The following is a 25,876-nucleotide window of genomic DNA, read 5'->3' as shown; positions in this document are numbered from 1 at the left end:
ACCGGGGCCAAATAAAGTTTAAGGCAGGGCGACCTATATAGGCCAGATATACGATACCTTGATCGTTCTTGGTGGAAGATGTGATTTGGTTTTAATGGTTCCTATTTCGCTAATACCCACAGAGTTGATTAAGACGTTTTAAGAATTTGTCTCAAACAAAGTGGGAGAAATCCTCTTAAATGGCAGGTGTTAGCAGCTCTGACACTAGCCCAAACATTCAGGACTCTAATTGCTGGCAAGCAAAATAAACCAGATCTGTTTACCTAGATAGAAGTGGACCTCAGACCACTCTGCCCCCTAAGATATTTACTGCTTTGAGATTTAGGAATAAGAAATGTTTCTCGGGACTCTTGAATGCTGACAAAAACTGAGGACTGATGGATGTGGGGGGGAGGAGGGATGGGCATGGAGGAGGGCACTTGTGGGGATGAGCATTGAGTGTTATGTGTTAACTAATTTGACAATAAACTATTAAAAAAAAAAACTGAAATCATCCTATTTCACACGGAAAAAAAAAAATGTTTCTCGGTTGTATATACTGAATTTGTACTGATCGCCATACGTGATGGGAATATCTTAAGAATGCTCCCAGTTGCTGTGAACAGCGTGTAGAAAATCTTTGCTGATGACATTCAATATCCTTTTTTTTTTTTTCTTACTTTTTAGTAGCTAGTCCACAGGACTGCATTTTCTGAGTTTAATGTATTTGTTTTATTGTACTGAAGGAAGTGGTACTTTGTAAGTTATTAAACAGCTTTGCATTTTCTGTCTTGTTTGTATTCGACCCCAAAGATCCAGAAGGGACAATGTAGTGTGGTTGTCTTAAGTGCCGTTTTGGCGAATGGTCACTTTCTAAGATATCCCCCTTCTAAAATGTTCATAGTTGAACTGCAAAAATGTGTTGGTTTGCAGACTACTGAGTCAGGAAGTCCTTAACTTAGCAGTTGAGGATCGTAGGAGCTCTTCATTGCCCATAGACCTACACTTTGTTATCTTATCAGATATACATTGGGGCCATCATTCCTCTGGGCGCAGCTGAGAAAGACGGCAGGCTCCGTGCAGCCGATGAGCTGATGTGCATTGATGGGATTCCTGTGAAAGGGAAGTCACACAAACAAGTCTTGGACCTCATGACAACAGCTGCTCGAAATGGCCACGTGCTATTAACTGTCCGAAGAAAGATCTTCTGTGGTGGTGCGTGAACCTGTTCCTCCTCTGACAGGTTAAAAATGAAACAAAGGGACGTAGTCCACTTCCTGAACGGTTTTGCAGGTTACTTTATTAGGTGTAAGAGTGTATGAGATAATCCACTGGGTATGATCCAGGGCCTCGCTGTGGAAGGCCCTGTAAGGTCAGAAGGATCCAGAAATAATACTCCTATCAAAAAACAAATAAATTTTGGGCTTCTCTATGGAGATTATGTTAATGTATTGACAGATTTTGCCAATGTGGTATTGTAGATGAGAGTACCAGGTTAAATCTGTTTTCTTAGATCCAGTTTTTTAGTCAAACCAAGATATCCCATTAGCTGATATCAAAAGATTTGGGGTCCTGATGAATTGTTAAATATTCAAAGAGGATAGAATGCTTCTATTGAGAAGTTTTAATATAGTGTAATTTAACATTAAAAAAGAACATTTTATTGAGTGCTTACTATGTCTCAGACCTATGGATTCTTTTTTGTTTAGTCTTTACAACAGTGTGATGTAAATACCATCATGATCCAGTGTTAAAATTACCCACAGAAAGGTTGGGAGACAGAGCTGGTTAGTAGTTGGGCCAGGATTAAAACAGGGAGTTTAACTATAGAGCCTGGGGTCTGAACCATTGTAGTGGGCTGTTAAGTGCATTTTTCTCATCAATAGCTTTGTGAATACCACAGCAGAATTTTTCAAAGTGAATTCTTGCCACTTTTTAAAAATTTTAAAAGACAGCCCTGTAGCACAAGAAGTAAGCCTCACAGAGGTAGGGACATTTATCCGTTTAGTTAACTGCTATGTCCCCAGCACATACAAGAGTGCCTTCCCGACACAGTAGACATCAGTGAACCTTTGTTGACTTGATGAATATTTGCTTTACTCTTAAAAATGAGGTGCTGTGTTTTGATTGCAACATCCAAGGTAAAGGCCTGTTTTCATAAGCATCGGGCTTTCAGAGATGCATGCAGGTTAGAACTTAACTACATGTAGTAAACAACATGATGCTATACGAGAGGTTGGCTGTGTCCTGGAAAAGCATCATGAAGAAGTTTCCCAGTGGCTTGATATTACTGGAGGCGTTTCACCAATTCATTGTAACCATACATTATACCAAAAAAAAAAAAAAAACCCCAAAAATGAACCAAAAGCCCTGTATGTTTCATTAATGATTGGATGTTGGTGGCACTTTGTTGACATTCTAGAACGTAATCTCTGAATCCTGTAGATTTTGAGCTAAAGGAGCCCTTATAAATAGGCATTCCGCAATGGCAGTGTGTTTTAGTGGTTGTTAATGATGGTTTGTATAGAATAATGGCACAGAGTTTGCCTTTTTTTTTTTTTAAATGTTTTATTTATTTCTAGGAGAGAGAGAGAGTGAGACAGCGTGAGCAGGGGAGGGTCAGAGAGAGAGGGAGTCACAGACTGAAACAGGCTCCAGGCTCTGAGCTGGCAGTCAGCACAGAGCCCGACACGGGGCTCGAACCCACAAACCGCAAGATCATGACCCAAGCGAAAGTCGGACGCTCAACCGACTAAGCCACCCAGGCGCCCCATTTTTTTTTTTTTTTTTTAAATCAGGACTCACTTATGTCATTCTTTCTTGAATTCTGATGTCGTAATTGAGGAGACAAAAAAGTGTAATTAACTCTCCATTTGCTGGAGAGTTCTGTGACCTATTCTCTGCCTAGGAGAATGGGCTGTTCTTATGGACAGACTGTTCTCTGCTGGATAGGTGAGGGCAGGGCTGCTGGTGGTTAGCGCACCTGATCTCGTCCATCAGGAAATTGCAGTTGGAGACACATTGCATAAGACAAATCCTATGTTGGCCGCAGAGTTCTCACCTAATAATGGGGGGGCACATCTGCCCTGAAGCACTGGCCTCCCCAACATCACGAGTGGTAACCACGGCACGAAGTCATACTTCCAGCTGATTTTAAAAGGGAGTTTACTGTGTTAGTTTTAACTTTGTTAAAATTACTGGTCCAAACCTTGCTGGAATGAAAACAGTTTCAAGAAGAATTGGTTTACCACGAACTTTGGTGGAAGCTTTGAAAAGCTTCCTTTACAGTGAGAAAACATCTAATTCTTCCAGGTTCACACTTAAAGAGTGTTGAGATGTCAGACCCAGATTACAGCCAGAGCTCACCTGGATGGGGGATTTGCTTTTCTAGCCTAGATGTTATTCGAAACTACGTTTTCCTGTGAGAGGCTTAACCCCACACACTTCAGCTGACAGAAGTTAGGATGTTCCAGAAGTAAGTGGTCTTGTTCCTTCTAGAGAAACAACCTGAGGACGACAGCTCGCAAGCCTTCCTTTCAGCACAGAACGGCTCTCCCCGCCTGACCCGAGCAGAGGCCCCAGCCAGGCCGGCCCCACAGGAGGCCTATGATGTGGTCTTGCACCGAAAGGAGAATGAAGGATTTGGCTTCGTCATCCTCACCTCCAAAAGCAAGCCGCCTCCAGGAGGTAAGGGCGCCGCCACCCCTCATCCCCTCCCTTTGACTGCAGTTCGAGTCTCCCGGTGGGCTTTGTGGAGCTAATTGGGAATCATGTATGAACTGCCTTAGAGACTTACCTTTCTAAGAACGATGAATATTTTATTCTCATCACCGGCTAATTCGAACCAAACTTCTGGGCTTCGGGTTTATCTGTCATCTCAGATTACATAAAATAAATCTTAGCAATACTTTTCACCAAGATTATATTGTGGCAGTGTATAAGGGCGTGCCCTGACAGATTCAGTGAAAGGACAATGCCGAGTTTTTATTTCAAATAAGGAGGCGTAGGGTTTTTTTAAATCAGGAGAAACTGTGTTTGCAGAAATGAATTAAATGCTAGAAGCAGTTGCGAAGAAGCAAAATAGATTAATAGAGGAATCTTGACCCAAATATGTCTTGAATAGTCCTTTTGTATTATTTAATAACAATGGCCGTGTTCCAGCTGTAAAGGAACCTTCTTGAGTGACAGGAGGCACGCCTATCTTTTGTATATGCTTCACTGAAAAGTAAAAATTTTGTCAGAACTTAAAAAATCAATCTAAATATTCCAAGCCCCGTTTAGCAGAATACTGTCCTCTGGGAAGGGTGCATATGTGTGCTCACTCCTTCAACAAAGGAGGAATTACCTCTACTGTGCTCAGGGCCGTTATGATTCAGCACATTAAATACTGTTCATAAGAAGTAATCATCTTTAAATACCATTAGAGGATCCAAATGGATATAAGGTGAGAACCAGAAAATTGAGATTTTTTTTTCTATCAGACTTGTCTGGTAACTTTATTTTTCCAAGTCAAATGATAAGTCTTACATCTCAACACTTTTTAAGTGTGAACCTGGAAGAGTTAGATGTTTTCTCACTGTAAAGGGAAATGTGCCCCTGCCTCTGACCAGTGGATTTGATTATTTCTTGAGCAGTGAGATCCTCTTGGGACAGACAGCCACTAAAATCTTCAGAGAAGAAGAAAGCCCTTTCCAGGAGTGTTGTGAGCCAAGCCCATGTGCAAAAATTCTTGCTAAAATTAATGCAAGTGTGTAAAGGAAGAAGATTCTGTGACACGGATGAGTTATTACTAGAGTGTCAGGTCACTGCTCACTGATACTAGTTTCCATTTTCCAAAAGCAGTTGCTATGGCAACCCTCGGAACTGTCACTGATGCTGTGAGGATGATTATGTGGCCTGTGTTAGAAAAATGAAAGAAAGAAGATTTGGGGAGGGGGGCGGTGGTTATGTTGTATCACTGGAAGCCAGTATTTCCCTAACCAAGTAACCATTTCTGAGAACCATATTCTTATTCTAATGCCATACAGTAATCCCACGCATTCAGATGAACAAAAATAGTGCAAGATTACCGCTCGGGGTCACAGATGCTAACCGCTTTTTCTACTGAACCTGCTCCGTCTCTAGGACTGCAGAAATTAGGGGGGAGCCTAGTGTCCACCATAAAACAGCAATGCAGAGGAAATCAGTAAAATAAGCTGCATTATTCAAATGTGTCTCACATTTTTGTTTATATTTAAAATGTATATTGCATTTTAATGTGTGGTAAGTAATTCCTTTTCCTTGTGTATATATGTTTACATTTAAAATTTTCAGATAGTTTTACACCTATTTGTTTTAGTTGTTTCTTACTGTCTTGACGGTTTTGTGTATCACAGATGTGAGATACTGTGTTAGTGTCGTTAAGTGTTGCGTTCTGTAATCAGACAAACTTAGATTCCGACTCCGAGGTGCCTTCTAATAGCTATCCGATCTTGAGCAAAGTACTTGCCCTCCAGGAGCTCCAATTTCTTCTGTTAAGATGAGGATGATGATAACACTTCCCGTCTCGTGGGAATTTGAGGACGAAAGAAGATGATGTGTGAGGCCCTTAGCCTGGACCTCCAAGAAATGTTAGATGCTGCTCCTGTGACCGTCGTGTTATTCATAAAATTGTAACTCTACTGTCTCTTGATTTTTTTTTAAGAAACTTTAAAAACTTCATCAATACTTGAGTAATGAGATGGGAACGAAAGCCCAATTAAAATGTAAGATTGAGGCAGCAGCTCATGTAGGAAATGAGTGTTTGCAGCTCATTAGTTATCAACCTGAATGGTAAATTGGGCTTCGGGTGTCCTTATATATAAAGTACTTGAGATGTTCAGTCATTGGCACAAAACCCGAATTGGTAATTTCACTGAAAGGCTAGTTAATAATCTCACAAAATGCCAAGCCCTGCAAGCATCCTTGTTGGAATCGCATTTGTCTCTTATCGATGGAAGGGGCCTGGGGGGAGGTTTGGGTGAGGACCTTTCACTCCCAAAGCCTGAGCAGCAGCCGCAGACTGCGTCCCAGAGAGCAAGGTGTGCTGAGGCCAGAGCTGGCACAGGGGGAAGGCAGGAACCTGTCAGAATAGAGCCTTCTTTATGGACCTTGTCTTAGTATGGGTTGGTATTCTGTTCACGATAGGTTATTTCTTCCTTCTGATTAAATGCATTTATTTTCTGGTGACATTTATCCTAAGTAGAGTACCCGGCCGCATTTCTGACACGTTACGAAAATCTGAGAATCTCTGCCGATGACTTTTCCGAAGATCAGGGATCCGGGTCTTGCACCCTTACTGCCCTGGACCCAGTTTGTATAAATGCTAAATGAGTTTCCAAGAAAAGACATCTATTTAAAATGAAAAGGACTTGGCTACTTTCTGCTTCACTGGTAGTTCACAGGTTTTAGTGTTTCCCTTTCTTATCATATACTTGTCAGTTCCGGTTGCAAAGGATTCTTTGAGAGAGGACATTTCCAGTTACTGTCCTTTCTTTTCCTGAAAGGAGTGTTTTAAGAGCACTAAAGTGATCCCAGCAGCTGGACAGGCCAGTGTGGGAGTCGGATTTAGGCCAGAGATGAATGAAGATGGATAAATTGGTCTTGACAAATTCCTATGGACTTTGTACACCAACAGATGCAGGGTAGGACTTAAGATGTGTACTCTGCGGGGCTACCTGGAAAATCTCCCAGTCACTTCGGAGAGTGTTCAGAGGTTACCAATTTAGTCTCTGCTATTTTTAACTGTTTTGATTGTTCTGCTGTAAATGCCAAGACTATAGCAATCCGACTGCTCTTCCCTTCCCTTGCCCAGATAACTAACCCTTCAGGAAATTCTGTACCAAGATTTGTCGATTCCCTTTAGCACATTGCTCACGTGATGAGAAAGGAACCACTGAGATTTCAGAGATTCATTCTGTTGGATGCTTTCCCAAGTCTGATCACCCCCCTTTCTGTGTGCCAAGGGGCTGAATGACTTTCTTCTCAGGGCGTCTAGAATGAACACTGTGTGTACAAGTAGATCTTTTCTTAGGAGGAAGATAACTGAGGTATTGAGTTAGAAGGTCAGCACAGGGCCACTGTCTGGTTCACTGAGCATTTCTGAAATGCCGACTGTGTTCTCAGTGAATTGCTCACACCGCCCAGCACAGGACATGGCCCAGAACGTGGCCCACGCTGCCCTGGTGCTTTTTTCTAATTACTTTGTTTCAAGGAAAATGGTACAAGTGCTTGATAATAATTCAGAGCTAAAAGGCACTTGCTTCCAACATCGCCTTCCTCTATTTGGGGATAAAATCTCTCACTGTATAACCCTAGAAGAGCTGAGGACAGACATGATGGCCAGGAGTAACTTCTAGCTCAGATGAAGGCCTGTTAAATGTCCCTACCATACACCTACCTATGACTCAGATTTTACTATGGAAATGAAACCTACTCAGAGCACCATTTTAAATATTAATTCTCCTTCTTCATCACAGTCTGTAGTCAGCGGGAGGCAAATGGCCGACAGGTTTACTGACCCTGGTGAGGAACTTCTCAAGGACCATGGATGGAACGTTTGTTTCTTAATACAAATGCCTCTTATGAAGAGGGGTGGAAAGTATTTTGACAGGATTTCCTGAATATCTGAGACTTGTTTTAAGCCCTAATATCAGCAAATTGTCTTAATCAGCTTGGAAAGCCTTCAGCATTATGAACTAATAGAACTGCCCAGCGTGTCTTTGCAAATGTCTTAGACTCTGCTTTGTACATTCAGGGTGGGATTTTACCCATGAGCCAAATAATCTTAACGTTAAACATTTCATGTTCTGATTCCCCTCCACTTTTCTAATTTAAAAAAAAAAAATCTAAGGGTATAAACAGAAAAAACTAATTTTGCTATTGAACCAAGGAGGATCCATTTTAACAGGCGGTCATGTCACGGTGCCTGGATTTCTGACCAGTAACTTCTGAGTCCTAAACTTGAATGTGAACTGCATTTATTCACATGGTTCCCTGTGGGAGTAAACGCCCCTTCCACAGAACCAAAGATGGTCTCACTGTGGCCATTTCTGAAATGGCCTCAATGGCCCATGCTAAGCAAGAAACATCAGATTAATGAGATAGGATCAGAAGTATCAGTGAGGTCAGCCTTTACAAAGGATTATTAGGACAGCAACAGGAAAACTGGAGAGAGGTTTATGGTGAGTGGCAAATAGCCAGAGGCCTATATGCTTGGACTGTAGCAATGTAAGAGTATCTGTGCATGTGGGCCAGAAGTGGAAGATGGTATGGAAATAGTTGCAGGTGCACAGGATGATTATTGATACTTTTTTGCTCTACTTTTAAAGAATGTGGTTGTTTAAAAATTTTTGTTTAATATTTATTTACTTTTGAGAGAGACAGAGACAGAATGCGAGCAGGGGAGAGGCACAGAGAGAGGGAGAAACAGAATCTGAAGCAGCTCCAGGCTCTGAGCTGTCAGCACAGAGCCTGACACGGGGCTTGAACCCACGAACCGTGAGATCGTGACCTGAGCCGAAGTTGGACGCTTCACTGACCGAGCCCCCCAGGCACTCCTTAAAGAATGCTTTTGATGCTAGTATGTTGCCTTTTTAATGAAGATGATAAATCCAACACGAAACTAATTGAAAAACCTGGGCACTTTTTCCCCACAGTAATTCCTCATAAAATTGGCCGAGTCATAGAAGGAAGTCCAGCCGACCGCTGTGGAAAACTGAAAATTGGAGATCACATCTCCGCGGTGAACGGGCAGTCCATTGTCGAACTATCTCACGATAACATCGTGCAGCTGATCAAAGATGCCGGTGTCACTGTCACACTAACAGTCGTTGCTGAGGAAGGTAAGGAACCAGTAAATTTGCTTCCGGAAAGTTCTCTGAGCAGCATGGAGCCTGCTGCTTCCAGTGCTGCCAGACTCACTGCCATGATAGGAGCATTTGTATACCCGGGAGTCTCCTATTTTGCCTCTCCCATTTAATGAATTTAAAGACAGTTTATTAAAAAGTTGTCAGGAGCTCAGGAAAAACAACCCAGCTAGTGAGCGGTGGCCAGAGAAGCAAGCGCCCAAAAGTGAGAGAGATCGGGAATGGTTTTCAGATCCTGTTTTCTTCAAATGATGTCTTAAGTTTCTTCTTGCTTGAGTGAGAGGAAATCCTCTGAAGATTCAAAGAAAGTCACTGTTGACACCAAGCCTTTCACGTGAGGCCTGTGCTGCCGGTCGCCTTTCCTCGGGGACCTGGCTTCATTCTGGGCAGCTGCTGTCTAAATGGGAAGCGGGGTCCGTAGAACGGCCAGTAAACAGGACATAAGATGCACTAAGTGTCTCCTCTTCCTTTAAAGCTGCCTTTTGGTCATTAACGTTCCTAGTTAGGAACCAGTTTGAATAGCACCACTTCACAGTCTTGGTCTGTGAGTCACAAGGTAACAGTTACGTAAGGTGCATCTTCTTCTTCCTGAGTTTGCAGAACTAACGGGGAGAAGCCCCAAGGAGCAGAATCATGAAGGGTTACTGTTTCACGTTAAAATCCCTAGTAGTGTAACATGTATCCGTGCCCTGCTGCCCCCCATGACCCTCCAACAGGGTCAGTTCGGGGTCTTGTCATTCTTGACTCTTCCGTTCTTCTCTCTTCCTGCTGCCCCACCCCCCGCCCCTAGCCCTCTGAACGTTCTTTCATCGAGGAGGCAGAATCTCCTCCTGCCCCAGATCCCAGAGGGACCTTTCCCCGTGGACGTGAGCTCTCCAAGCTGTTCTCAGAGGCCTTTTCTAGTCCTCGGACCACCCCCTGCCCATTTCCCTTTTTTCTAGAAACCTCCTCCACGGAAGCCCGAGTGCTTCCCACGTCTCTGCACAGAAAGTGTTTTATGGTTTGCTCCCAGCTTGCTTTTTCGGCTTAACCCCCAGTGTTCTTTCTAGATCCGCACTTGAGCGAGGCCTCGCTGGCCTCCGTACGCGTGGGCTTCCTCTGGGGATGGCATGGCACTCAGTGTCTCTGCGGCTCAGGGACCCTCGTTCTCGTGTGGCCGTCCCCCTGTTGAAATGCTCTGCCCTTTGAAGACAAAGAAAACACAATCAGTTGACTATGATACTTAGTAGGCACCCAGTAAATGCTTTTTGAATGAAGAAACGAGTTCAGTGGATGAATGAACAGATGGTTCAGTGAATGAACACATGAACAGGGTAGAAGTCAGGAGGTTTTCAGTGCTGTGCCAGGACCTAGCAGAGGCGGTATAAACCCAGCAGATGACGTAAGGCCTTTGACAGACAGACTGTGACACCTGTTAGGTAGCTGGACGACCTTAAGCCACTTAACGTTTCTACCCTGCAGTTTTTTTTCTTTTTTTAATCTATAGAATGGGATGATAGTATCTGTTTCAGGATCATTGTGAAGATCTGAGGTGAAAATGTACTCAGTCTGCTTAAGTGCCCTAAGGTGCCCACCTGGTGCTAACTGTGCCATTGCACCCCGTTTTTGCCTGACTGACCCCCACATCCAGGTCTCTGTTTAAACCTTCCCACCTAAGGAAACAGTACTGATATTTAGTAAGCACCTAACGATGTGGTAGGGGTTACCCTAAATACTTTACGTTCGTTCACTCATTCACTACTCCTAGGGAGGCACAACTGTGTTCCCAGTCCGTGGCTTGAGGGAACTGAGCCCCTGAGCACTTAGACGACTTGCCCATGGTCACGACGCCAGTGGCAGAAGCTGTTTGAGTCAGCAGACCGGCCCCGGGATCTGCGCTCTCAGCTGCTGCGCCTTCCCTAGCCACAGCATCCAAAATAATGCTGCCCTGCCGGCCCCAGGCCCCTCGCCCTGCACCCTGCTCCCTCTGCTTCACCACACTTTTCTCTGACATTATTTAACTCATGGTTTCTTTGTTCACTGTCCTCTCCCCACACCAGAATGTAAAGTCCTACTAAGATTCCCAAAGCTAGAGATTTTGTCACGTTCAATGCTAAGCCCCAAAGGCCTGAAGCGATGCAAGGCATGTCGTAAGTGCTCAGGACAAACTTTTTTGAAGGGCTGTTTTTACTTAATGTGATTTTGATCCGATTTCTTTATCTCCACATCTTCACTCTGTTTTCTTGACTACGATCTCGAGAGCCCACTTTTTAGCCTGAAATGTGTTCTGGGACCCACAAAGAAAAGCAGTCCTCGGTGTCACAGGATATTACATTCTAGGCTTGTTTGGAGAACGATGTGTGTAGTACGCCTCTATCAGCACACGTGGCGCACAGCAGGGAGAGAAGCGCCTAGAAGTAGTGGGGCTCGCGGTGGTGGCCCACTGTTTCTCTAACCGTCTGTAAAAAGAACCAGTGACTTTGCTCCAATCCAGCACAGTGAGCATTGGTGTGAACTGCATAAAAATAAAAAATAAAAACAAAGTCAGGGGCACCTGGGTGGCTCAGTCAGTTGAGCTTCCAACTTTGGCTCATGTCAAGATCTCATGGGTCACAAGTCCGAGCCCTGTGTCCGGGCTCTGTGCAGACTGCTCAGAGCCTGGAGCCTGCTTCAGATTCTGGGCCTCTCTCTCTCTGTCTCTCCCCTGCTCATGCTCAGTCTCTCTCTCTCTCTCTCTCTCTCTGCCCTTCCCCTGCTCATGCTCAGTCTGTCTCTCTCTCTCTTTCTCTCTCTCTCTCTCAAAAATAAACATTTAAAAAAATTATAGATAAAAAAAGACATAAAATTATTCTGTCATCATGACGTTTCTAAACACTGGCTCTCCGTATCTATAGGCATCTCATTGCTGACTGACCCAAGAACCACACATTGACTAGCCTTGACATAGATGGCTCGGAAACAGACTACTCCTTTCTCTTAGTTTCCTTTTTTTTGTTTGCCACAACTACCCTTGACTGTTGATAGTGTTTTCTTGGAGACATTATCTGAAATCGCTCAGTCATTTTTCTTAAAGTAAAAATCAACTTTAACACTGGTTCAAATGCTTGGGAACATACTCCAGATTTTCTGTGTAATGCCGGTCGGTGTTTAGGAAAAACAGAAAGGTGGAAGGAAACTCCTTAGCAGTGTATACCTTAAAGTCTAGTTCGTGTGTTGGCAAAGCCTGCTGAATACAATCACATTTGACACATACAATCACACTTTAGTGGTGACGCCTTATTTTATTGTATACTCACGTTTTATTACATTATGGAAGCCTCAGAATCTCTTCTATTTCTCAGGATAAAAGGTAGAAAGTGTCTCTTCTGTCCATAAAATCCCATGCATGAAGCTTGTAAGTCATCCAAGTTTCTCGTTGTATTCAGTATAAAATCTATCAGCTGCATGGAAGAGTCAAATGAATATTTATAGCCCTAAAGCTGTTTTCGAAGATCACACTTTCAGATCAGCTCCTAGAGCTGCATTACTTCCCCTCTGATACCGCTCCCCTGCGGTCCATAAGCCATTCACTGGTTTTTAAAAATAGTTTATTTTCAGGTTGGTTTCCATATAACACCCAGTGCTCATCCCCACAAGTGCCCTCCTCTGTGTCTTTCACCCCCCTTCCCCTCCCCCCACCCCCATCAGCCTTCAGTTTGTTCTCAGCATTTAAGAGTCTCTCATGGTTTGCCTCCCTCCCCGCCACTATTTTTCCCCTTCTTCTCCCCCATGGTCCTCCGTTAAGTTCCTCCTAATCCTCCTATACGTGCAAACATATGGTATCTGTCCTTCTCTGCCTGACTTATTTCGCTCAGCATAACACCCTCAAGATCCATCCATGTTGCTACACATGGCCAGATTTCATTCTTTCTCATTGCCATTGTATAGATAAACCACATCTTCTTGAACCATTCGTCTGTTGATGGACACTTAGGCTCTTTCCATGTTTTGGCTATTGTTGAGAGTGCTGCTATGAACATTGGGGTCCATGTGCCCCTATGGATCAGCACTCCTGTATCCCTTGGGTAAATTCCTAGCAGTGCTATTGCTGGGTCATAGGGGACTTCTATTGTTAATTTTTTGAGGAACCTCCACACTGTTTTCCGGAGGGGCTGCACCAGTTTACATTCCCACCAACAGTGTAGGAGGGTGCCCGTTTCTCCACATCCTTGCCAGCATCTAGAGTCTCCTGATTTGTTCATTTTAGCCGCTCTGACTGGCGTGAGGTAGTATCTCAGTGTGGTTTTGATTTGTATTTTCCTGATGAGGAGGGATGCTGAGCATTGTTTCATGTGTCTGTTGGCCATCTGGATGTTGTCTATGGAGAAGTGTCTGTTCATGTCTTCTGCCCATTTCTTCACTGGATTGTTTGTTTTTTGGGTGTGGAATTTGGTGAGTTCTGTAGAGATTTTTGATATTAGCCGTTTATCTGATATGTCATTTGCGTATCTTTTCCCATTCCGTCGGTTGCCCATTAGTTTCATGGATTGTTTTCTTTGCCATGCAGAAGGTTTTTATCTTGATGAGGTCCCAGTCGTTCATTTTTGCTCTTGATTCCCTTGCCTTTGGGGATGTGTCAAGTAAGAAATTGCTGCAGTTGAGGTCAAGGAGGTTGTTTGCTGCTCTCTCCTCTAGGGTTCTGATGGGTTTCCTGTCTCACATTCAGGTCCTTTATCCATTTTGAGTTTATTTTTGTGTGTGGTGTGAGAAAATGATCTAGTTTTCATTCTTCTGCATGTTGCTGTCCAGTTCTCCCAGTACCATCTGTTAAAGAGGCTGTCTTCTTTCCATTGGATACTTTTCCCACTTTGTCAAAGATTAGTTGGCTATACATTTTTGGGTCCACTTTTGAGTTCTCTATTCTATCCCATTGGTCTATGTGTCTGTTTTTGTGCCAATACCATACTGTCTTGATGATGACAGTTTTGTATTAGAGGCTAAAGTCTGGGATGGTTATGCCTCCCTTTTTTGTTTTCTTCTTCAATATTACTTTGGCTATTCGGGGTCTTTTGTGGTTCCATACAAATTTTAGGATAGTTTGTTCTAGTTTTGAGAAGTATGCTGGTGCAGTTTTGATTGGGATGGCATTGAATGTGTAGATTGCTTTGGGTAGTAATGGCATTTTAACTGTATTTATCCTTGCAATCCATGAGCGTGGAATGTTTTTCCATTTCTTTGTGTCTTCTTCAATTTCCTTCATAAGTTTTCTAGTTTTCATCATACAGATCTCTTATATCTTTGGTTAGGTTTATTCCTAGGTATTTTATGGTTTTTTGTGCAATTGTGAATGGGATCCGTTTCTTAATTTCTCCTTCTGTTGCTTCATTGTTGGTTTATAAAAATGCAACCGATTTCTGTACGTTGGTTTTGTACCCTGCAACTGTGCTGAATTCATGGATCAGTTTTAGTAGGCTTCTGGTGGAGTCTGTTGGGTTTTCTATGTAGAGTATCATGTCCTCTTCAAAAAGTGCGAGTTTGACAACTTCTTTGCCAGTTCTGATGCCTTTTATTTCCTTTTGTTGTCTGATGGCTGATGCTAGGACTTCCAGCACTATGTTAAACAACAGTGTTGAGAGTGGACATCCCTTTTGTGTTCCTGATCTCAGGGGGAAAGCTCTCAGTTTTTCCCCGTTGAGGATGATGTTAGCTGAGTGCTTCAGCTTCTCATAGATGGCTTTTATGATGTTTAAGTAAGTTCCTTCTATCCCGACTTTCTCGAGGGTCTTTATTCAGAAGAGATGCTGTATTTTGTCAAATGTTTTTTCTTCATCTATCGACAGGATCATATGGTTTTTCTTTTCACTGTTAATAGATAAGACAGTTATTGAAAAAGGCAGTTCTTCCATTCTTTTCGTCCCCTCTTACCAGATACTATTTAATATTTAAGCTTTTTTCTCCAGGGAAATGGTTACCTAAGTTCCCAAGCACCGTATCACGTCTGGTGTGACAGTCCCCAACATATTCTTAGCTCAACATTCCTGCTCTTGCCCGCAGCTCCACTGCCTCAGCTGCTACCGTGCTGACTTGTACTCAAGAACAGGACATCAGTGCATTGTACCTGGCTGTCCTTGCTTATTTTAAAGCAATCTTTAAGTTGTATTATTTGTCAACATTGATTTCCACTTCTATGTCGGGTCTCATTCCTTCCAGTTTTAAGAGTGACACACGTTACCGAAGGCTGCCAGGAACTGCATTAGGATGGTGCTCGTGGTGCCGCCATGGATGTTTGGTTTGGTTTTCCATTCACTTATCTGTTTCTTCCCATGTGTCTCCGTTTTCCACTGTCATTTCTTTCCCTACTCCCGCTGGCCAGCCATTCCAGTGTGCTCTAGGTGCCTTGTTTTATTTTTAAAATACATATCCATGTGTGTCTTGACATTCATTCATTCATTCGTTTTAAAGAGTGTGTGCAAGAGGGGGAGGGCCAGAGAGAGAGAGAGAGGGAGAATCTTAAGCAGGCTCCACACTCAGCACAGAGCCCAGCACGGGGCTTGATCCCACAACCCTGAAATCATGACAAGAGTCAGACACTTAACCAAATGAGCCACCCAGGTGCCCAGGCATTTATTTTTGAGTTACTTAGATAGTATTGTGTTATAAATTTTATGTTAGCTTTCTTCTCCAAATTCTCAAAAAATTCTCACTTTACTGTTCAGGATCCAATCCAGGATCTTATGTGGCATTTAGTTGCTGCATCTTTTTTCCTGAGGGACGCAGTTTCTCATTGTGGTTTTGATTTTTGGTTCCCTGATGCCTAATGATGTTGAGCATCTTTTCATGTGTTGTTGGCAGTTCATATATCTTTTTTGGAGAAGTATCTCTTCAGATCTCTTCCTCACTTTTGAGTTGTCTTTATTGTTGAATTATAAGACTTCTTTATATATTCTGTTATTAGATCCTTAACAGATGGATGCTTGCAAGTATTTTCCCCCATTCTACAAGTTTTCTTTCCACTTTCTTTATACCATACTTTGATGCCCAGAAGTTTAATGTTGATGATGTCTGAACAATCTATGTTTTGTCTGGTTGCTTATACTTCTGGTATCACAACACCATGTGATTTTAAGATTTATCCATGTTCCTGGATGAACATAATCGATTGCTTTTAACTACCTGACCGTTTTCCATAATGTATATTTACCACATATTTACCCTCCCCCACAGACAACCACTTGTCTCCAGTCCACATTATCACAAACTCTCCGGGTACACCTGCATATACATGCCTTATATGTGCCTAATGTGACCAGGTACTGACCCACTGTCCTCCAAAATTGTTACACAGACACCCCCAGTGGTAGGCCACAGAAGCTTCCTACACCTTTACGTGTCCACTAGTACGTAACATGAGCCTGCTTTCAAACTGGCCACGGTATGGGAAGTGTCCTCTCATTCGTGTTAGATTTGCATTTCTCTCATTACCCATGAATTTGAGCGTCTCATCAGATGCTTGCTTGAGGGCTTTTCTTCGTGTTGTGAGTTGCCTCTTCATATCCTTTACTCATTTTTTTTTTAATGTTCATTTATTTTGAGATAGAGAAAAAGAGAGTGCAAGCAGGGGAGGGGCAGAGAGAAAGAATCCCAAGCAGGCTCCATGCTATCAGTGCAGGAGCCAGCGAAGGACTTGTTCTCACGAACCATGAGATCATGACTGGAGCCAAAATCAAGAGTCAGATGCTTAACTGACTGAGCCACCCAGCTGCCCCTCCTTCACTCATTTTTCTTGTGGGATTTCAGTCTTTTTCTTATTGATATTTAGAGATTCCTTGGGATAGGCATTAGTCCAATTTAGTTTTAAATTTTTATTTTTGAGAGCAGGGATGCTCAAGTGCAGGAGGGGCAGAGGAAGAGAGAGGGAGAGAATCCTAAGCAGTCTCCTTGCTCAGTGCAGAGCCCAACATGGGGCTTGATTTCATAACCGCGAGATCATGACCTGCACCAAAATCAAGAGTCCAACGGTTGGCCAGCTGAGCCACCCAGGCATCCCAGTCCAATTTAATTTTATTTTGTGCTTTTTTTTTTTTTTTTTTTTTTTTTTTAATTTCTAGGAGAGAGAGAGAGACAGCGTGAGGCAGGGGAGGGTCAGAGAGAGAGGGAGTCACAGACTGAAACAGGCTCCAGGCTCTGAGCTGGCAGTCAGCACAGAGCCCGATGCAGGGCTTGAACCCATGAACCGCGAGATCATGACCTGAGCGAAAGTCGGACGCTTAACCGACTAAGCCACCCAGGCGCCCCAGTTTAATTTTAGAAAGTACAAAGATCTTTTCCTGTCATCTGTATGTTAACTTTGACCACGGTGCCCTCCAGTGTACAGAGATTAATTTAGACATAATCACCTTGGCCAATTCTTACCTTCTGACTGATGCTTTTGAAGTTTCATTTAAGACAAGTTCTCCTTCCCCACCCCATGTCACAGAGATTTTCTCTTCTAACACATCTGTTAGATTTTATCACTTTGCATTCTTTAACACGTCTGGAGCCTCCCTTTTATATGTAGTTTTTGGGGGAGATCCAACTTTATTTATTTATCCCTACGCCGAGCTGTCGGAGATCACTTCTTTCCTCACTGATCTACACACCCACCGCTTCTGTGTGTTTACCTCGCCTTGTAACACAAGTCTCCTAGGTGTTCTGTGCTATCAATTTATCTGTTCTTGAGTTAATTTACATATGTCTTTCTTCACAGTAACATACAGAAACCATTTTTTAAAAAAGTGTGTGTGCACATATATGTATCCACACACATTTTTTAATAAATCTGTAACTTTGTGGTATAGCCTAATATCTTGTCTGTTAAGGTGAGTTTTTATCCACCTGCCCTCTACACACACTCCAAATGTACTGGATAGTCATGAAACTCTTCCACATAAAATTTTAGAGCAAATGATTAAAAGCCCCAACAAAATCCCCCCATACCCTAACTTTGGGGAAATTTATACCTTTAACTTTTAAGTTACCTCACCTAAGAGCATGAGATGTCTCCACTTATTCAGAGAATCTTTTGTGCCCCTTACTAGAGTTTGAGGAATCGCTGTTAAACGGTTCTCCTTTATTCTTGCAAAGAATGATTTGTGATACATTATAATGTCTTTCTCCATAGTTTAACTATGGGATTTGGGGGGTGGGGGGTTCCTCTGATAGTATACTTTCTCTTAAATAATTACATACAGGAAATTCCAGTAGAAGTTTAATTCTCATTGAGGGAGTGATCTACTTAACCCATTGCTTTCCTGTCTGAAGAACTTTCAGATAAAATTGAGAGAGGACATAAGCCTGTTTGGCATCATGGAATAAATATTCAACTTTGAGAAGTAGAATGGCTCTTAACATGGAAGTAAATCAGAGAGGCCACGCAATGTGGGTCGAAGGACTAACACTGGAAAAAATACCAGTGATAGGAAGTTTTATTTAACCGGGAAGAGGCCAAGGGAAGAACACGTAACTGAAAGAGGATGCCCCAGTGTGTGGTACCACATGTGGCAGTGACCTCTCTCACTGGAGGGAAGGGTAGGGAAGAGCTGAAATTGGTCAGCTTATGTGTCCTGCCCTGAGTTTAAACACTGGTGGCTCTAGCCAAGCTAGTGAAGCCAAAAAGTTCTCTAAATTGGACTCCTACAAAGGTACAAGCGCTTCCCAGTCATCCTGTCCATGGAAGCCATTTCTCCCATCAGTTTCCGTTCCCAATGGTAACCATGAATGTACAGGACAGACCAGAATTCACCTACAGAATGGGCACTCAAGGTTAGAGGCACATAACTTGACATTGATGTGCCAAGTAAGCCGAAGTGTAAGGACATCTGGGAGTTTCTGGTGGGAGCAAGAATATAATCAAATATGAGGTGTGATTCCCGCGATCGAGGAGCTCCTGGTCCAGAGGGAGACACAGCTGTTGGGCTTGCTCTGACACAGCGCAGCAAATGCTAGGAAGACAGTGTGCTTAAGGAACCGGGTGAGATTTCACAGAGAGGGTGAAGTGGGAAGGCAGGTGTGCCCAGGTGATAAGTTTGGACAGTATCTTATGAGAAATCAATAGGTTCCGTAGGTTTTTACGTAAGGCAGAGACATGTTTCAACTTCTATGTTAGGACTGGAATCCAGGATGTGGAACGTAGCGATGGTTGGTAGCAAGGAGACCAGTGAGGGCCAGGGTAAGTAACTTGTTAACCTAATTGGAAAATAAAATTCATGATAGTAATTTAAAAGAGCAACAAACAGGGCACCTGGGTGGCTCAGTCAGTTAAGCATTTGACTTCAGCTGAGATCATGATCTTACGGTTCATGAGTTCAAGTCCTGAATCAGGTGAGCTTGCGCCCCGCTTCAGGTGAGCCCTACTTCTCTCTCCGTGTCTGTCTGTCTGTCTGTCTCTCTCAAAAATAAAGGAGCAACAGATTTCCACTCCCCCCATCTTCCTGGCCCCCCAAAAACTTCATACTCCACTCTTCCTTCCTGGAACATTTGACTTTAAAGCGTTGAACATTTTTACCAAGTAAGGTAAATATCTCAGAATGTGCACTTTAAGAAAAATATAGCTTCAAATAAGACTTTTTCATTTTGATGATTATGATGATAGTAATGTGAATCATAATAGAAACATTTATACAATGAGTACATGCCCAGCACTGTCCACAGCACATATGTTTATAAGCTCATTTAATATGAGAACCCTATGAGGTGGTTGTAATTCCTTTTATGAGTGAGGTGATTAGAAGCTCCAGGAATGTAAGTAATGTCCTCAAGAACACACAGCTAGTACATGATAAGGGTCAGACTTAACCCCTGTGGGACTTGCTGCAGAGTTCATGGTCATACTCACTAAGCTCTGCTCCCTCTCTCTGATATTTCCAATATCCCGTGTTTCACATATGGACAGGATGAAACATTCGGAAGTTTCAGCTTGACAGATAGGAGTGTGACAGCCATAAGAGTCTCCCCTGTCCTCTCCCATGGCCTGCCACCCAGATGCAGGTGGTTCCCACACTTCGGTATGAGACCTGCCTGAAAGGAACAGCGGGAGGTGTGGCGGTGATGTGCAAAGAAACATGAACTTTGTCACCTGTATTTGTGCTCACGGGAAACAGAAGCAGTAAAATCTTCACCATTTGTCAACCTTGGGGTGAATCTCTAAGTTTGTCTGTGGTGTTTGTGTCAGGCGACGTAGCTCCTGCTTGGTTAAAGACGCGAGTTCAGAGGAGTGTGTGGGGTTCGCAGCCTGGCCTCTGGGTCCCTACGCTCCCGAGATGGAGAGTTGTTTGCCGGGCGTGGGGCGTGCGCTCTGGAAGCCCATGGAACAGGTTACGGAGAGCCATGTCCTCGTGGTGCCGCTGCTGAGGACGTACGTTTCTGATTTGCTTGCTGTGTGGACGGCTGGGACAAGGCAGAGTAGGGGCGTGTGTGCAGCAGCAGTAGGGCTCCCGTTCTCTTCGAACCTAAGTAGGAGTCAGAGCCACGGGGAGAACGAGAACGTCCCAGTTCCAGACACCCGACAGCAGCGCCGTTCGCGCCCAGGTCACTGAAGTCAGGGAAGCTGTAACCCTTTGTTACAGTCTCGTTTCATAGAGCGCTTGGCTTTGCGTTTTTACTACAATTTCTCATCTTTCCCGTTTCCTCACTGGAGCAGAGCATCATGGTCCGCCGTCAGGAACGAACTCAGCCAGGCAGAGCCCAGCCCCGCAGCACAGACCCATGGGACAGTCACAGGCCAACCACATACCTGGGGACAGGTGAGGCTGTTCTCCCAGGGGGTGGGCTCTTCTCTCTCATTTCCCCACTCCCACCCCCGCTGGTGAGGTCAGAATGAGAACTCATATTGGCCACCTTCAGATACCTTCCCAGTTCCCTCCATTCCCTCAGTGCCTCCTCCCTCCTCCCAGCCTCCTCCATCCTCTTCCGGCCTCCTCCTCCCTGCTCCGGCCTCCTCCTCCCTCCTCCCGGCCTCCTCCCTCCTCCAGCCTCATCCCAGGGTACACCATAATCATCCAATCGTGCCTGACAAGTGGCGCCTAGAAAGGAAGAAGCGCCAGCAGCATCTGGCTCTGCCCCCTCTGTCCCCCTGACTTGGGCAGGGAGGCCCCTGACCCACATGCATTGCGTTCGTCCCAGACAACCCGAGCAGCCCCGAACGGTGTCTGTACACACTTCCTAACCTCTTTCGTTGGAAACATTAGCTGTGAACCAAAACCTGGATTTTCACCCATGCAGCATCAGCGCTGCAGAGAGCTGCTTCTCACTGCCAAGGTCAGCTCATCTGCCCTCTGGGTCAGCTACTTGAGTGCAGTTTTCCTTGATAAAAACCACTCCGAGATGCCCTTAAAATAAAAACAACACAACACTAAACCAACACCAGAGGCTGACAGACTTTAGGCGGATGATAACTACTAGGTTTGCATGGTCTCCACCTCTACATAGTCTGCCTGTCCGGCAGCCTGTCAGGAGAACAGCGAGTTCAGCTCTGAAAAGAAATTAATCTGCCTGGACTTTCTGGCTGTTTTCATGTTCTCAGTCCAGAGAGTGACTGGGTTTCTTTCTTTATAGGAGTGTTCTAGAAGGTGACACTGGGAAAGATGTCTCCACTTCTTACAGACACTCGTGGTCTGACCACAAGCACCTCGCCCAGCCTGACACCGCCATGATTTCGGTTGTAGGCGGCCGGCACAATCAGGTAAACATACCCCAGGCGTGGACTGTTCTTTCCGGTCGCTAAACCGCTGACGCTGGTGAATTTTTTCTTTTTAAGAATCTAGGGAAAGTCTTTTATTTATTTTGAGAGAGAGAGAGAGAGAGAGCGTGTGAACACAAGCAGGGGAGGGGTAGAGAGAGAGAAAATCTCAAACAGCCTTAGTGCTGTCAGCACAGAGCCCAACATGAGGCTCCATCTCACGAACTATGAGATCAAGACCTGGGCCAAAACCAAGAGTCGGTGGCTCCACTGATTGAGCCCCCAGGCAGCCCGGCACTGCTAAATTTTTATTGCAGATCAGTTCGGATACATTTGTTCCTCAAACGTCTTGCTGTGTTTGGCCTTCCATTCCCTTCCCTGGGGGAACGTAAAGGGTAAAAAAGCTTACCCCAACGTGGGAGAGATGAGCGCCCTCAGTCAGGTACTTAGAAATGGCAGGGTTTGAGTTCATCAAAGTAAGGCTTAGGTTTTGGGGGGTTTTTTCTTTCTTTTTTCAGGAAAATTAGTCAAAATCTCCCTACAGGAAGCATTTCTCCAGACCCTGTTCTCTGACTGTTCTGTTGCACGTTGACCAAGTAGTGGGAAAAACATAATCTTCAGATCAACTTAAGCTGTATTTGCAAAAAATTAAGTTGCTCTTCAGCCCAAGAGCCCTTCCTTATGATCTAGAAATGCGCACGGAGTGCATAAGTCCTGTCTCCCAGCTATAAAGGGGGTCTTTCTTCAGGCTGTTGATAAAGCGGTCCACGAACACTCACTTTCCTCCCCCCCCCCCCCCCCCCCCCCCCCCCCCCCCCCCAGAGCCTCGGCTGTTACCCGGTGGAGCTGGAGCGAGGGCCCCGGGGCTTCGGCTTCAGCCTCCGCGGGGGGAAGGAGTACAGCATGGGGCTGTTCATCCTGCGCCTGGCCGAGGAGGGCCCCGCCATCAAAGACGGCAGGATCCACGTGAGTTTGCTTCCGTCTTCAGCTATGCCTCTGGAAACTACTAGAGACCGTTGATCAGAGGGAGCGCACAAACCCCCCCAGAGCTAAGCCGCCAAGGTCCTGGTCACTGAACCCCAGAGCAGCTGCTCCTCATTCGACGTCCTGACCCCTGGCGATTCCGTGTCCTCCCTCGAGGCTGCTAGGCTATAGCTCGCTCACCCGCCCTGACCGCCCTGGCTTTGGTCAGTCGGGAAACTTGCTTTTTCCCCGACAGCGTCCACATCTGAGGGCGAGTGGCTTCATCAATAAAATATATTTTTCATCTTATTAAAAGCCTCGTAAAAACCAGGATAAAACAGAATCTTCAACTCCTATCCAGAAATAATAGGCCCAGGATTTTTTTTACCCCTCTTAGCTACCTACAGATGTAGCCAGAGATCAAAGAGCATGACTCTCTTTACGATGATCTGAAAGACTAGAATTCGCATGGGTCGTGGTCCATCACGGTTGTTCTGAACCCTGAAACACTCGCCCTGGGCAGGGCCCTGCAGCACAGACTGTTTAGGGTTTTTCCCTCCTCCTCTGAATGTTACTCAAAGAGGAATCAGATAGAGGGGGCATGCGCTGGCTTCAGGTTTTTAATAGTTCACCAGCATTCAGTTAGCTTGTGCGTTAGATTTTACATTTAATGTGCAGTAAACTTTAAATTCTAGACCACCTCCCCCCTGCTATTCGAGAGAACTTTGGACTTCTTCTCTCTGCCACCAGTTGGCATCTGGGAAGATAATTTTTTTTTAATCAGATGGTTTATTCTAATGATGATTGGAAAAGGCACCCCAGGTGACTGCAGTTTTGAATTTTCCACATCACTGCCCCACCCCCATTACTCATTGTGTAAACACCGGTCAAATGTTTGCTTTACCCTAAGCTTCATGAGTGAATGTGAATGAGCTGGGAGAAGGGGTGGCCCTAAACTAGATAAGACCCCCCACCCCTCAATGACCAGACTCATGCACAAGTTCAAAGGAGGGGAGTGTGATTGGATAGGAGTGGAGATTTCACAGAGCAGGTGTCATTGGAAAGTAGGTTAGGATTTCAATAGAGAAAGATTGGTCTCCCCCCCCACCCCCCGCTGCCCTTTTTTTAAATATCTGTTTGGGTATACTTTTTTAAATTTATTTTTTGCTTTATTTTATTTTTAGTGTTTATTTTTGAGACAGAGAAAGAGTGTGAGCAGGAGAGGGTAGAAGAGAGATGGAGACACAGAATCTGAAGCAGGCTCCAGGCTCTGAGCTGTCAGCACAGAGCCCAACATAGGGTTCGAACTCCCAGACCACGAGATCATGACCTGAGCCATAGTTGGACGCTTAACGACTGAGCCCCCCAAGTGGCCCTGTTTGGGTATACTTTAAATCTGCTGTTTGTTTAAAAAAAAAAAAAAAAAAAAAACTCCATTTTATTGAATGTCACAAAAAAAAAAAAACACAAAGATAATAGTTTTAAAAATATAGCCCTCAGATACACTAATCTCACAAAACAAATAAAAGGCAAACAGGCCTGAAAGCAGACTTAGAAACAGACTTTGTTTCTAAAACATGTCATTCTTTAAAAATGAATAGGAGCTTCTGACTTCCATGGTGAAACCAACTTTCATTTCAAAACTAAGATCCAATGTTTAAAAACAAAAGGAAGTAAGCTATCATACTATGCCCAGGTTTATTCTAAACTCTGTGAAATCAGCTTTTCAGAGAAGGGTTCTTTTTCTAGCTCCTAAACTATCAAAATCTTGACTTGCTAAGGATCATGGCTGCTTTGTACTGACGACCATGTACTATGGTGCCGCCACCCACACGAGAGTTTATTTCCAGCAAACTCACACTGCAGAGCAACCTGAGCAACTCTCTGCCCCCTCCTCTGCCTCTCTCCCTCCTCCCTCTCTTTGTCTGTTAGGTTGATATCTGTACTTTGTGTCCTGGACCTAGTAGTTCAGTATCTTCAGTCCTTTTATTTTTATTTTTAGAGTGCCAGCTGGGGAGAGAGGCAGAGAGAGAGAGAGAGAGAGAGAGAGGGAGAGAGAGAGAGAGAGAGGGAGAATCTCAAGCAGGCTCCATGTCCAGCACAGAGCTGGACGCGGGGCTCAATCCCACGATTCTGGGATCATGACCTGAGCTGAAATCAAGAGTCAGACACCAACCAGCTGAGCCACCCAGGCAGCTCCAGTATCTTCAGTCCTGATGCAGGGCCTGAATATTGATAGTAGATGCTCTGTAGATATTTAGTGAAAGAGTAGAATGGGTGACACACACTATGGGAGAATGGTTCTTTTTCAAAATTGGCTCCCAGAACTTAGTACTGGGCAGACAGAACTTGGGACGGATGAAGTTGTTAGGGGGCAATGTAATAGTGTTGCTCAGGAAAACAAAATGGCAGCCTGTGATACAGATGGAAAGGCGTTGAGAGTCGGGGGCATTCAGTACATTCAGTGAGTCTGTACATTCAGTGAGTCCTAAGCCATCCATAAATCTGGTTGAGATCTGGGGAGGAGAGAAAAAGGTGTTCTGGGCCAAGGGAAATGAGATCAAAGTCTGTTAGGGAATGGTGTCAGATTTAGTTAGATCTTTACTGTAGGACAGAATCAGATTTAGAAAATGTTAAGACTGTCATCTTCCAGGTGACCAACATGTGTTTTCACTTAGTTTTAGTCTCACAAAAATCCTTTAAGTTGGGGGTACATTTTCCCCACTTACAGATGTAAAACTGAGGCTCTAGGAGACTACGTCCATTGTCAGGCTCACTCAGCCTGCGATGGCCGCCGTGTGGCCCAGGTCTTAGGTCCTGTAAGTCCCATGCGGGTGCGTTCCCTGTCAGGCTGAGGCTCGTGCCTGTCTGGATTGGATTGTTTGGGGGAAGCATAGAGGTTCTCACACCTTCTAAGAGAATGTAAGCAATGTGCGGGAAATACTTTGTAATATTAATATAAAATGTAGTGGCCGTGCTGGACATAGTAACTTTTTTAAGGAGCATAATTTTTCTCTATCCCCTCCTCCTACTTCTTTTCTTCCTTCAGTTTCTCCTATTCTCCTTTCTTCACGTTTTCTCTCCTGTCCTCTGTCCCCCATAATTTCATTTTTCAGTAATGCAAACTATATTTATCAAAAGATATATTCTTCATTTTATTTGTATTTAAAAGTTTTTTTTCAATGTTTTTTTTTTTTTAATGTTTTATTTATTTCTGAGAGAGAGAGAGACAAACAGCGTGAGCAGGGGAGGGTCAGAGAGAGAGGGAGATACAGAATCCGAAGCAGGCTCCGGACCCTGAGCTAGCTGTCAGCACAGAGCCCGACGCGGGGCTCGAACCCACGAACCGTGAGATCATGACCTGAACCAAAGTCGG

At 44.3% G+C, this 25,876-nt stretch overlaps 1 protein-coding gene across 2 annotated transcripts in view; it reads left to right on the top strand.

The window, feature by feature from the left end:
- The window catches only part of MAGI3 (membrane associated guanylate kinase, WW and PDZ domain containing 3), a 241,320-nt gene that overhangs the window by 208,370 nt on the left and 7,074 nt on the right, over positions 1–25,876 (top strand). For both annotated transcript variants that reach the window (XM_039249087.1, XM_039249088.1), the window contains exons 14-19: positions 1,002–1,194; positions 3,478–3,666; positions 8,655–8,840; positions 20,500–20,602; positions 21,414–21,540; positions 22,360–22,503. In XM_039249087.1, the coding sequence (XP_039105018.1) occupies positions 1,002–1,194; positions 3,478–3,666; positions 8,655–8,840; positions 20,500–20,602; positions 21,414–21,540; positions 22,360–22,503 (942 nt within the window). The remainder of the gene's footprint in view (positions 1–1,001; positions 1,195–3,477; positions 3,667–8,654; positions 8,841–20,499; positions 20,603–21,413; positions 21,541–22,359; positions 22,504–25,876) is intronic.

This window comes from Hyaena hyaena, unplaced genomic scaffold (genome assembly GCF_003009895.1).
Source record: "Hyaena hyaena isolate Hyena2069 unplaced genomic scaffold, ASM300989v1 scaffold_330, whole genome shotgun sequence".
NCBI classification, from domain to species: domain Eukaryota; kingdom Metazoa; phylum Chordata; class Mammalia; order Carnivora; family Hyaenidae; genus Hyaena; species Hyaena hyaena.
Note: the sequence above shows the minus strand (reverse complement) of the source record. Positions and strands in the feature narration are given on the sequence as shown.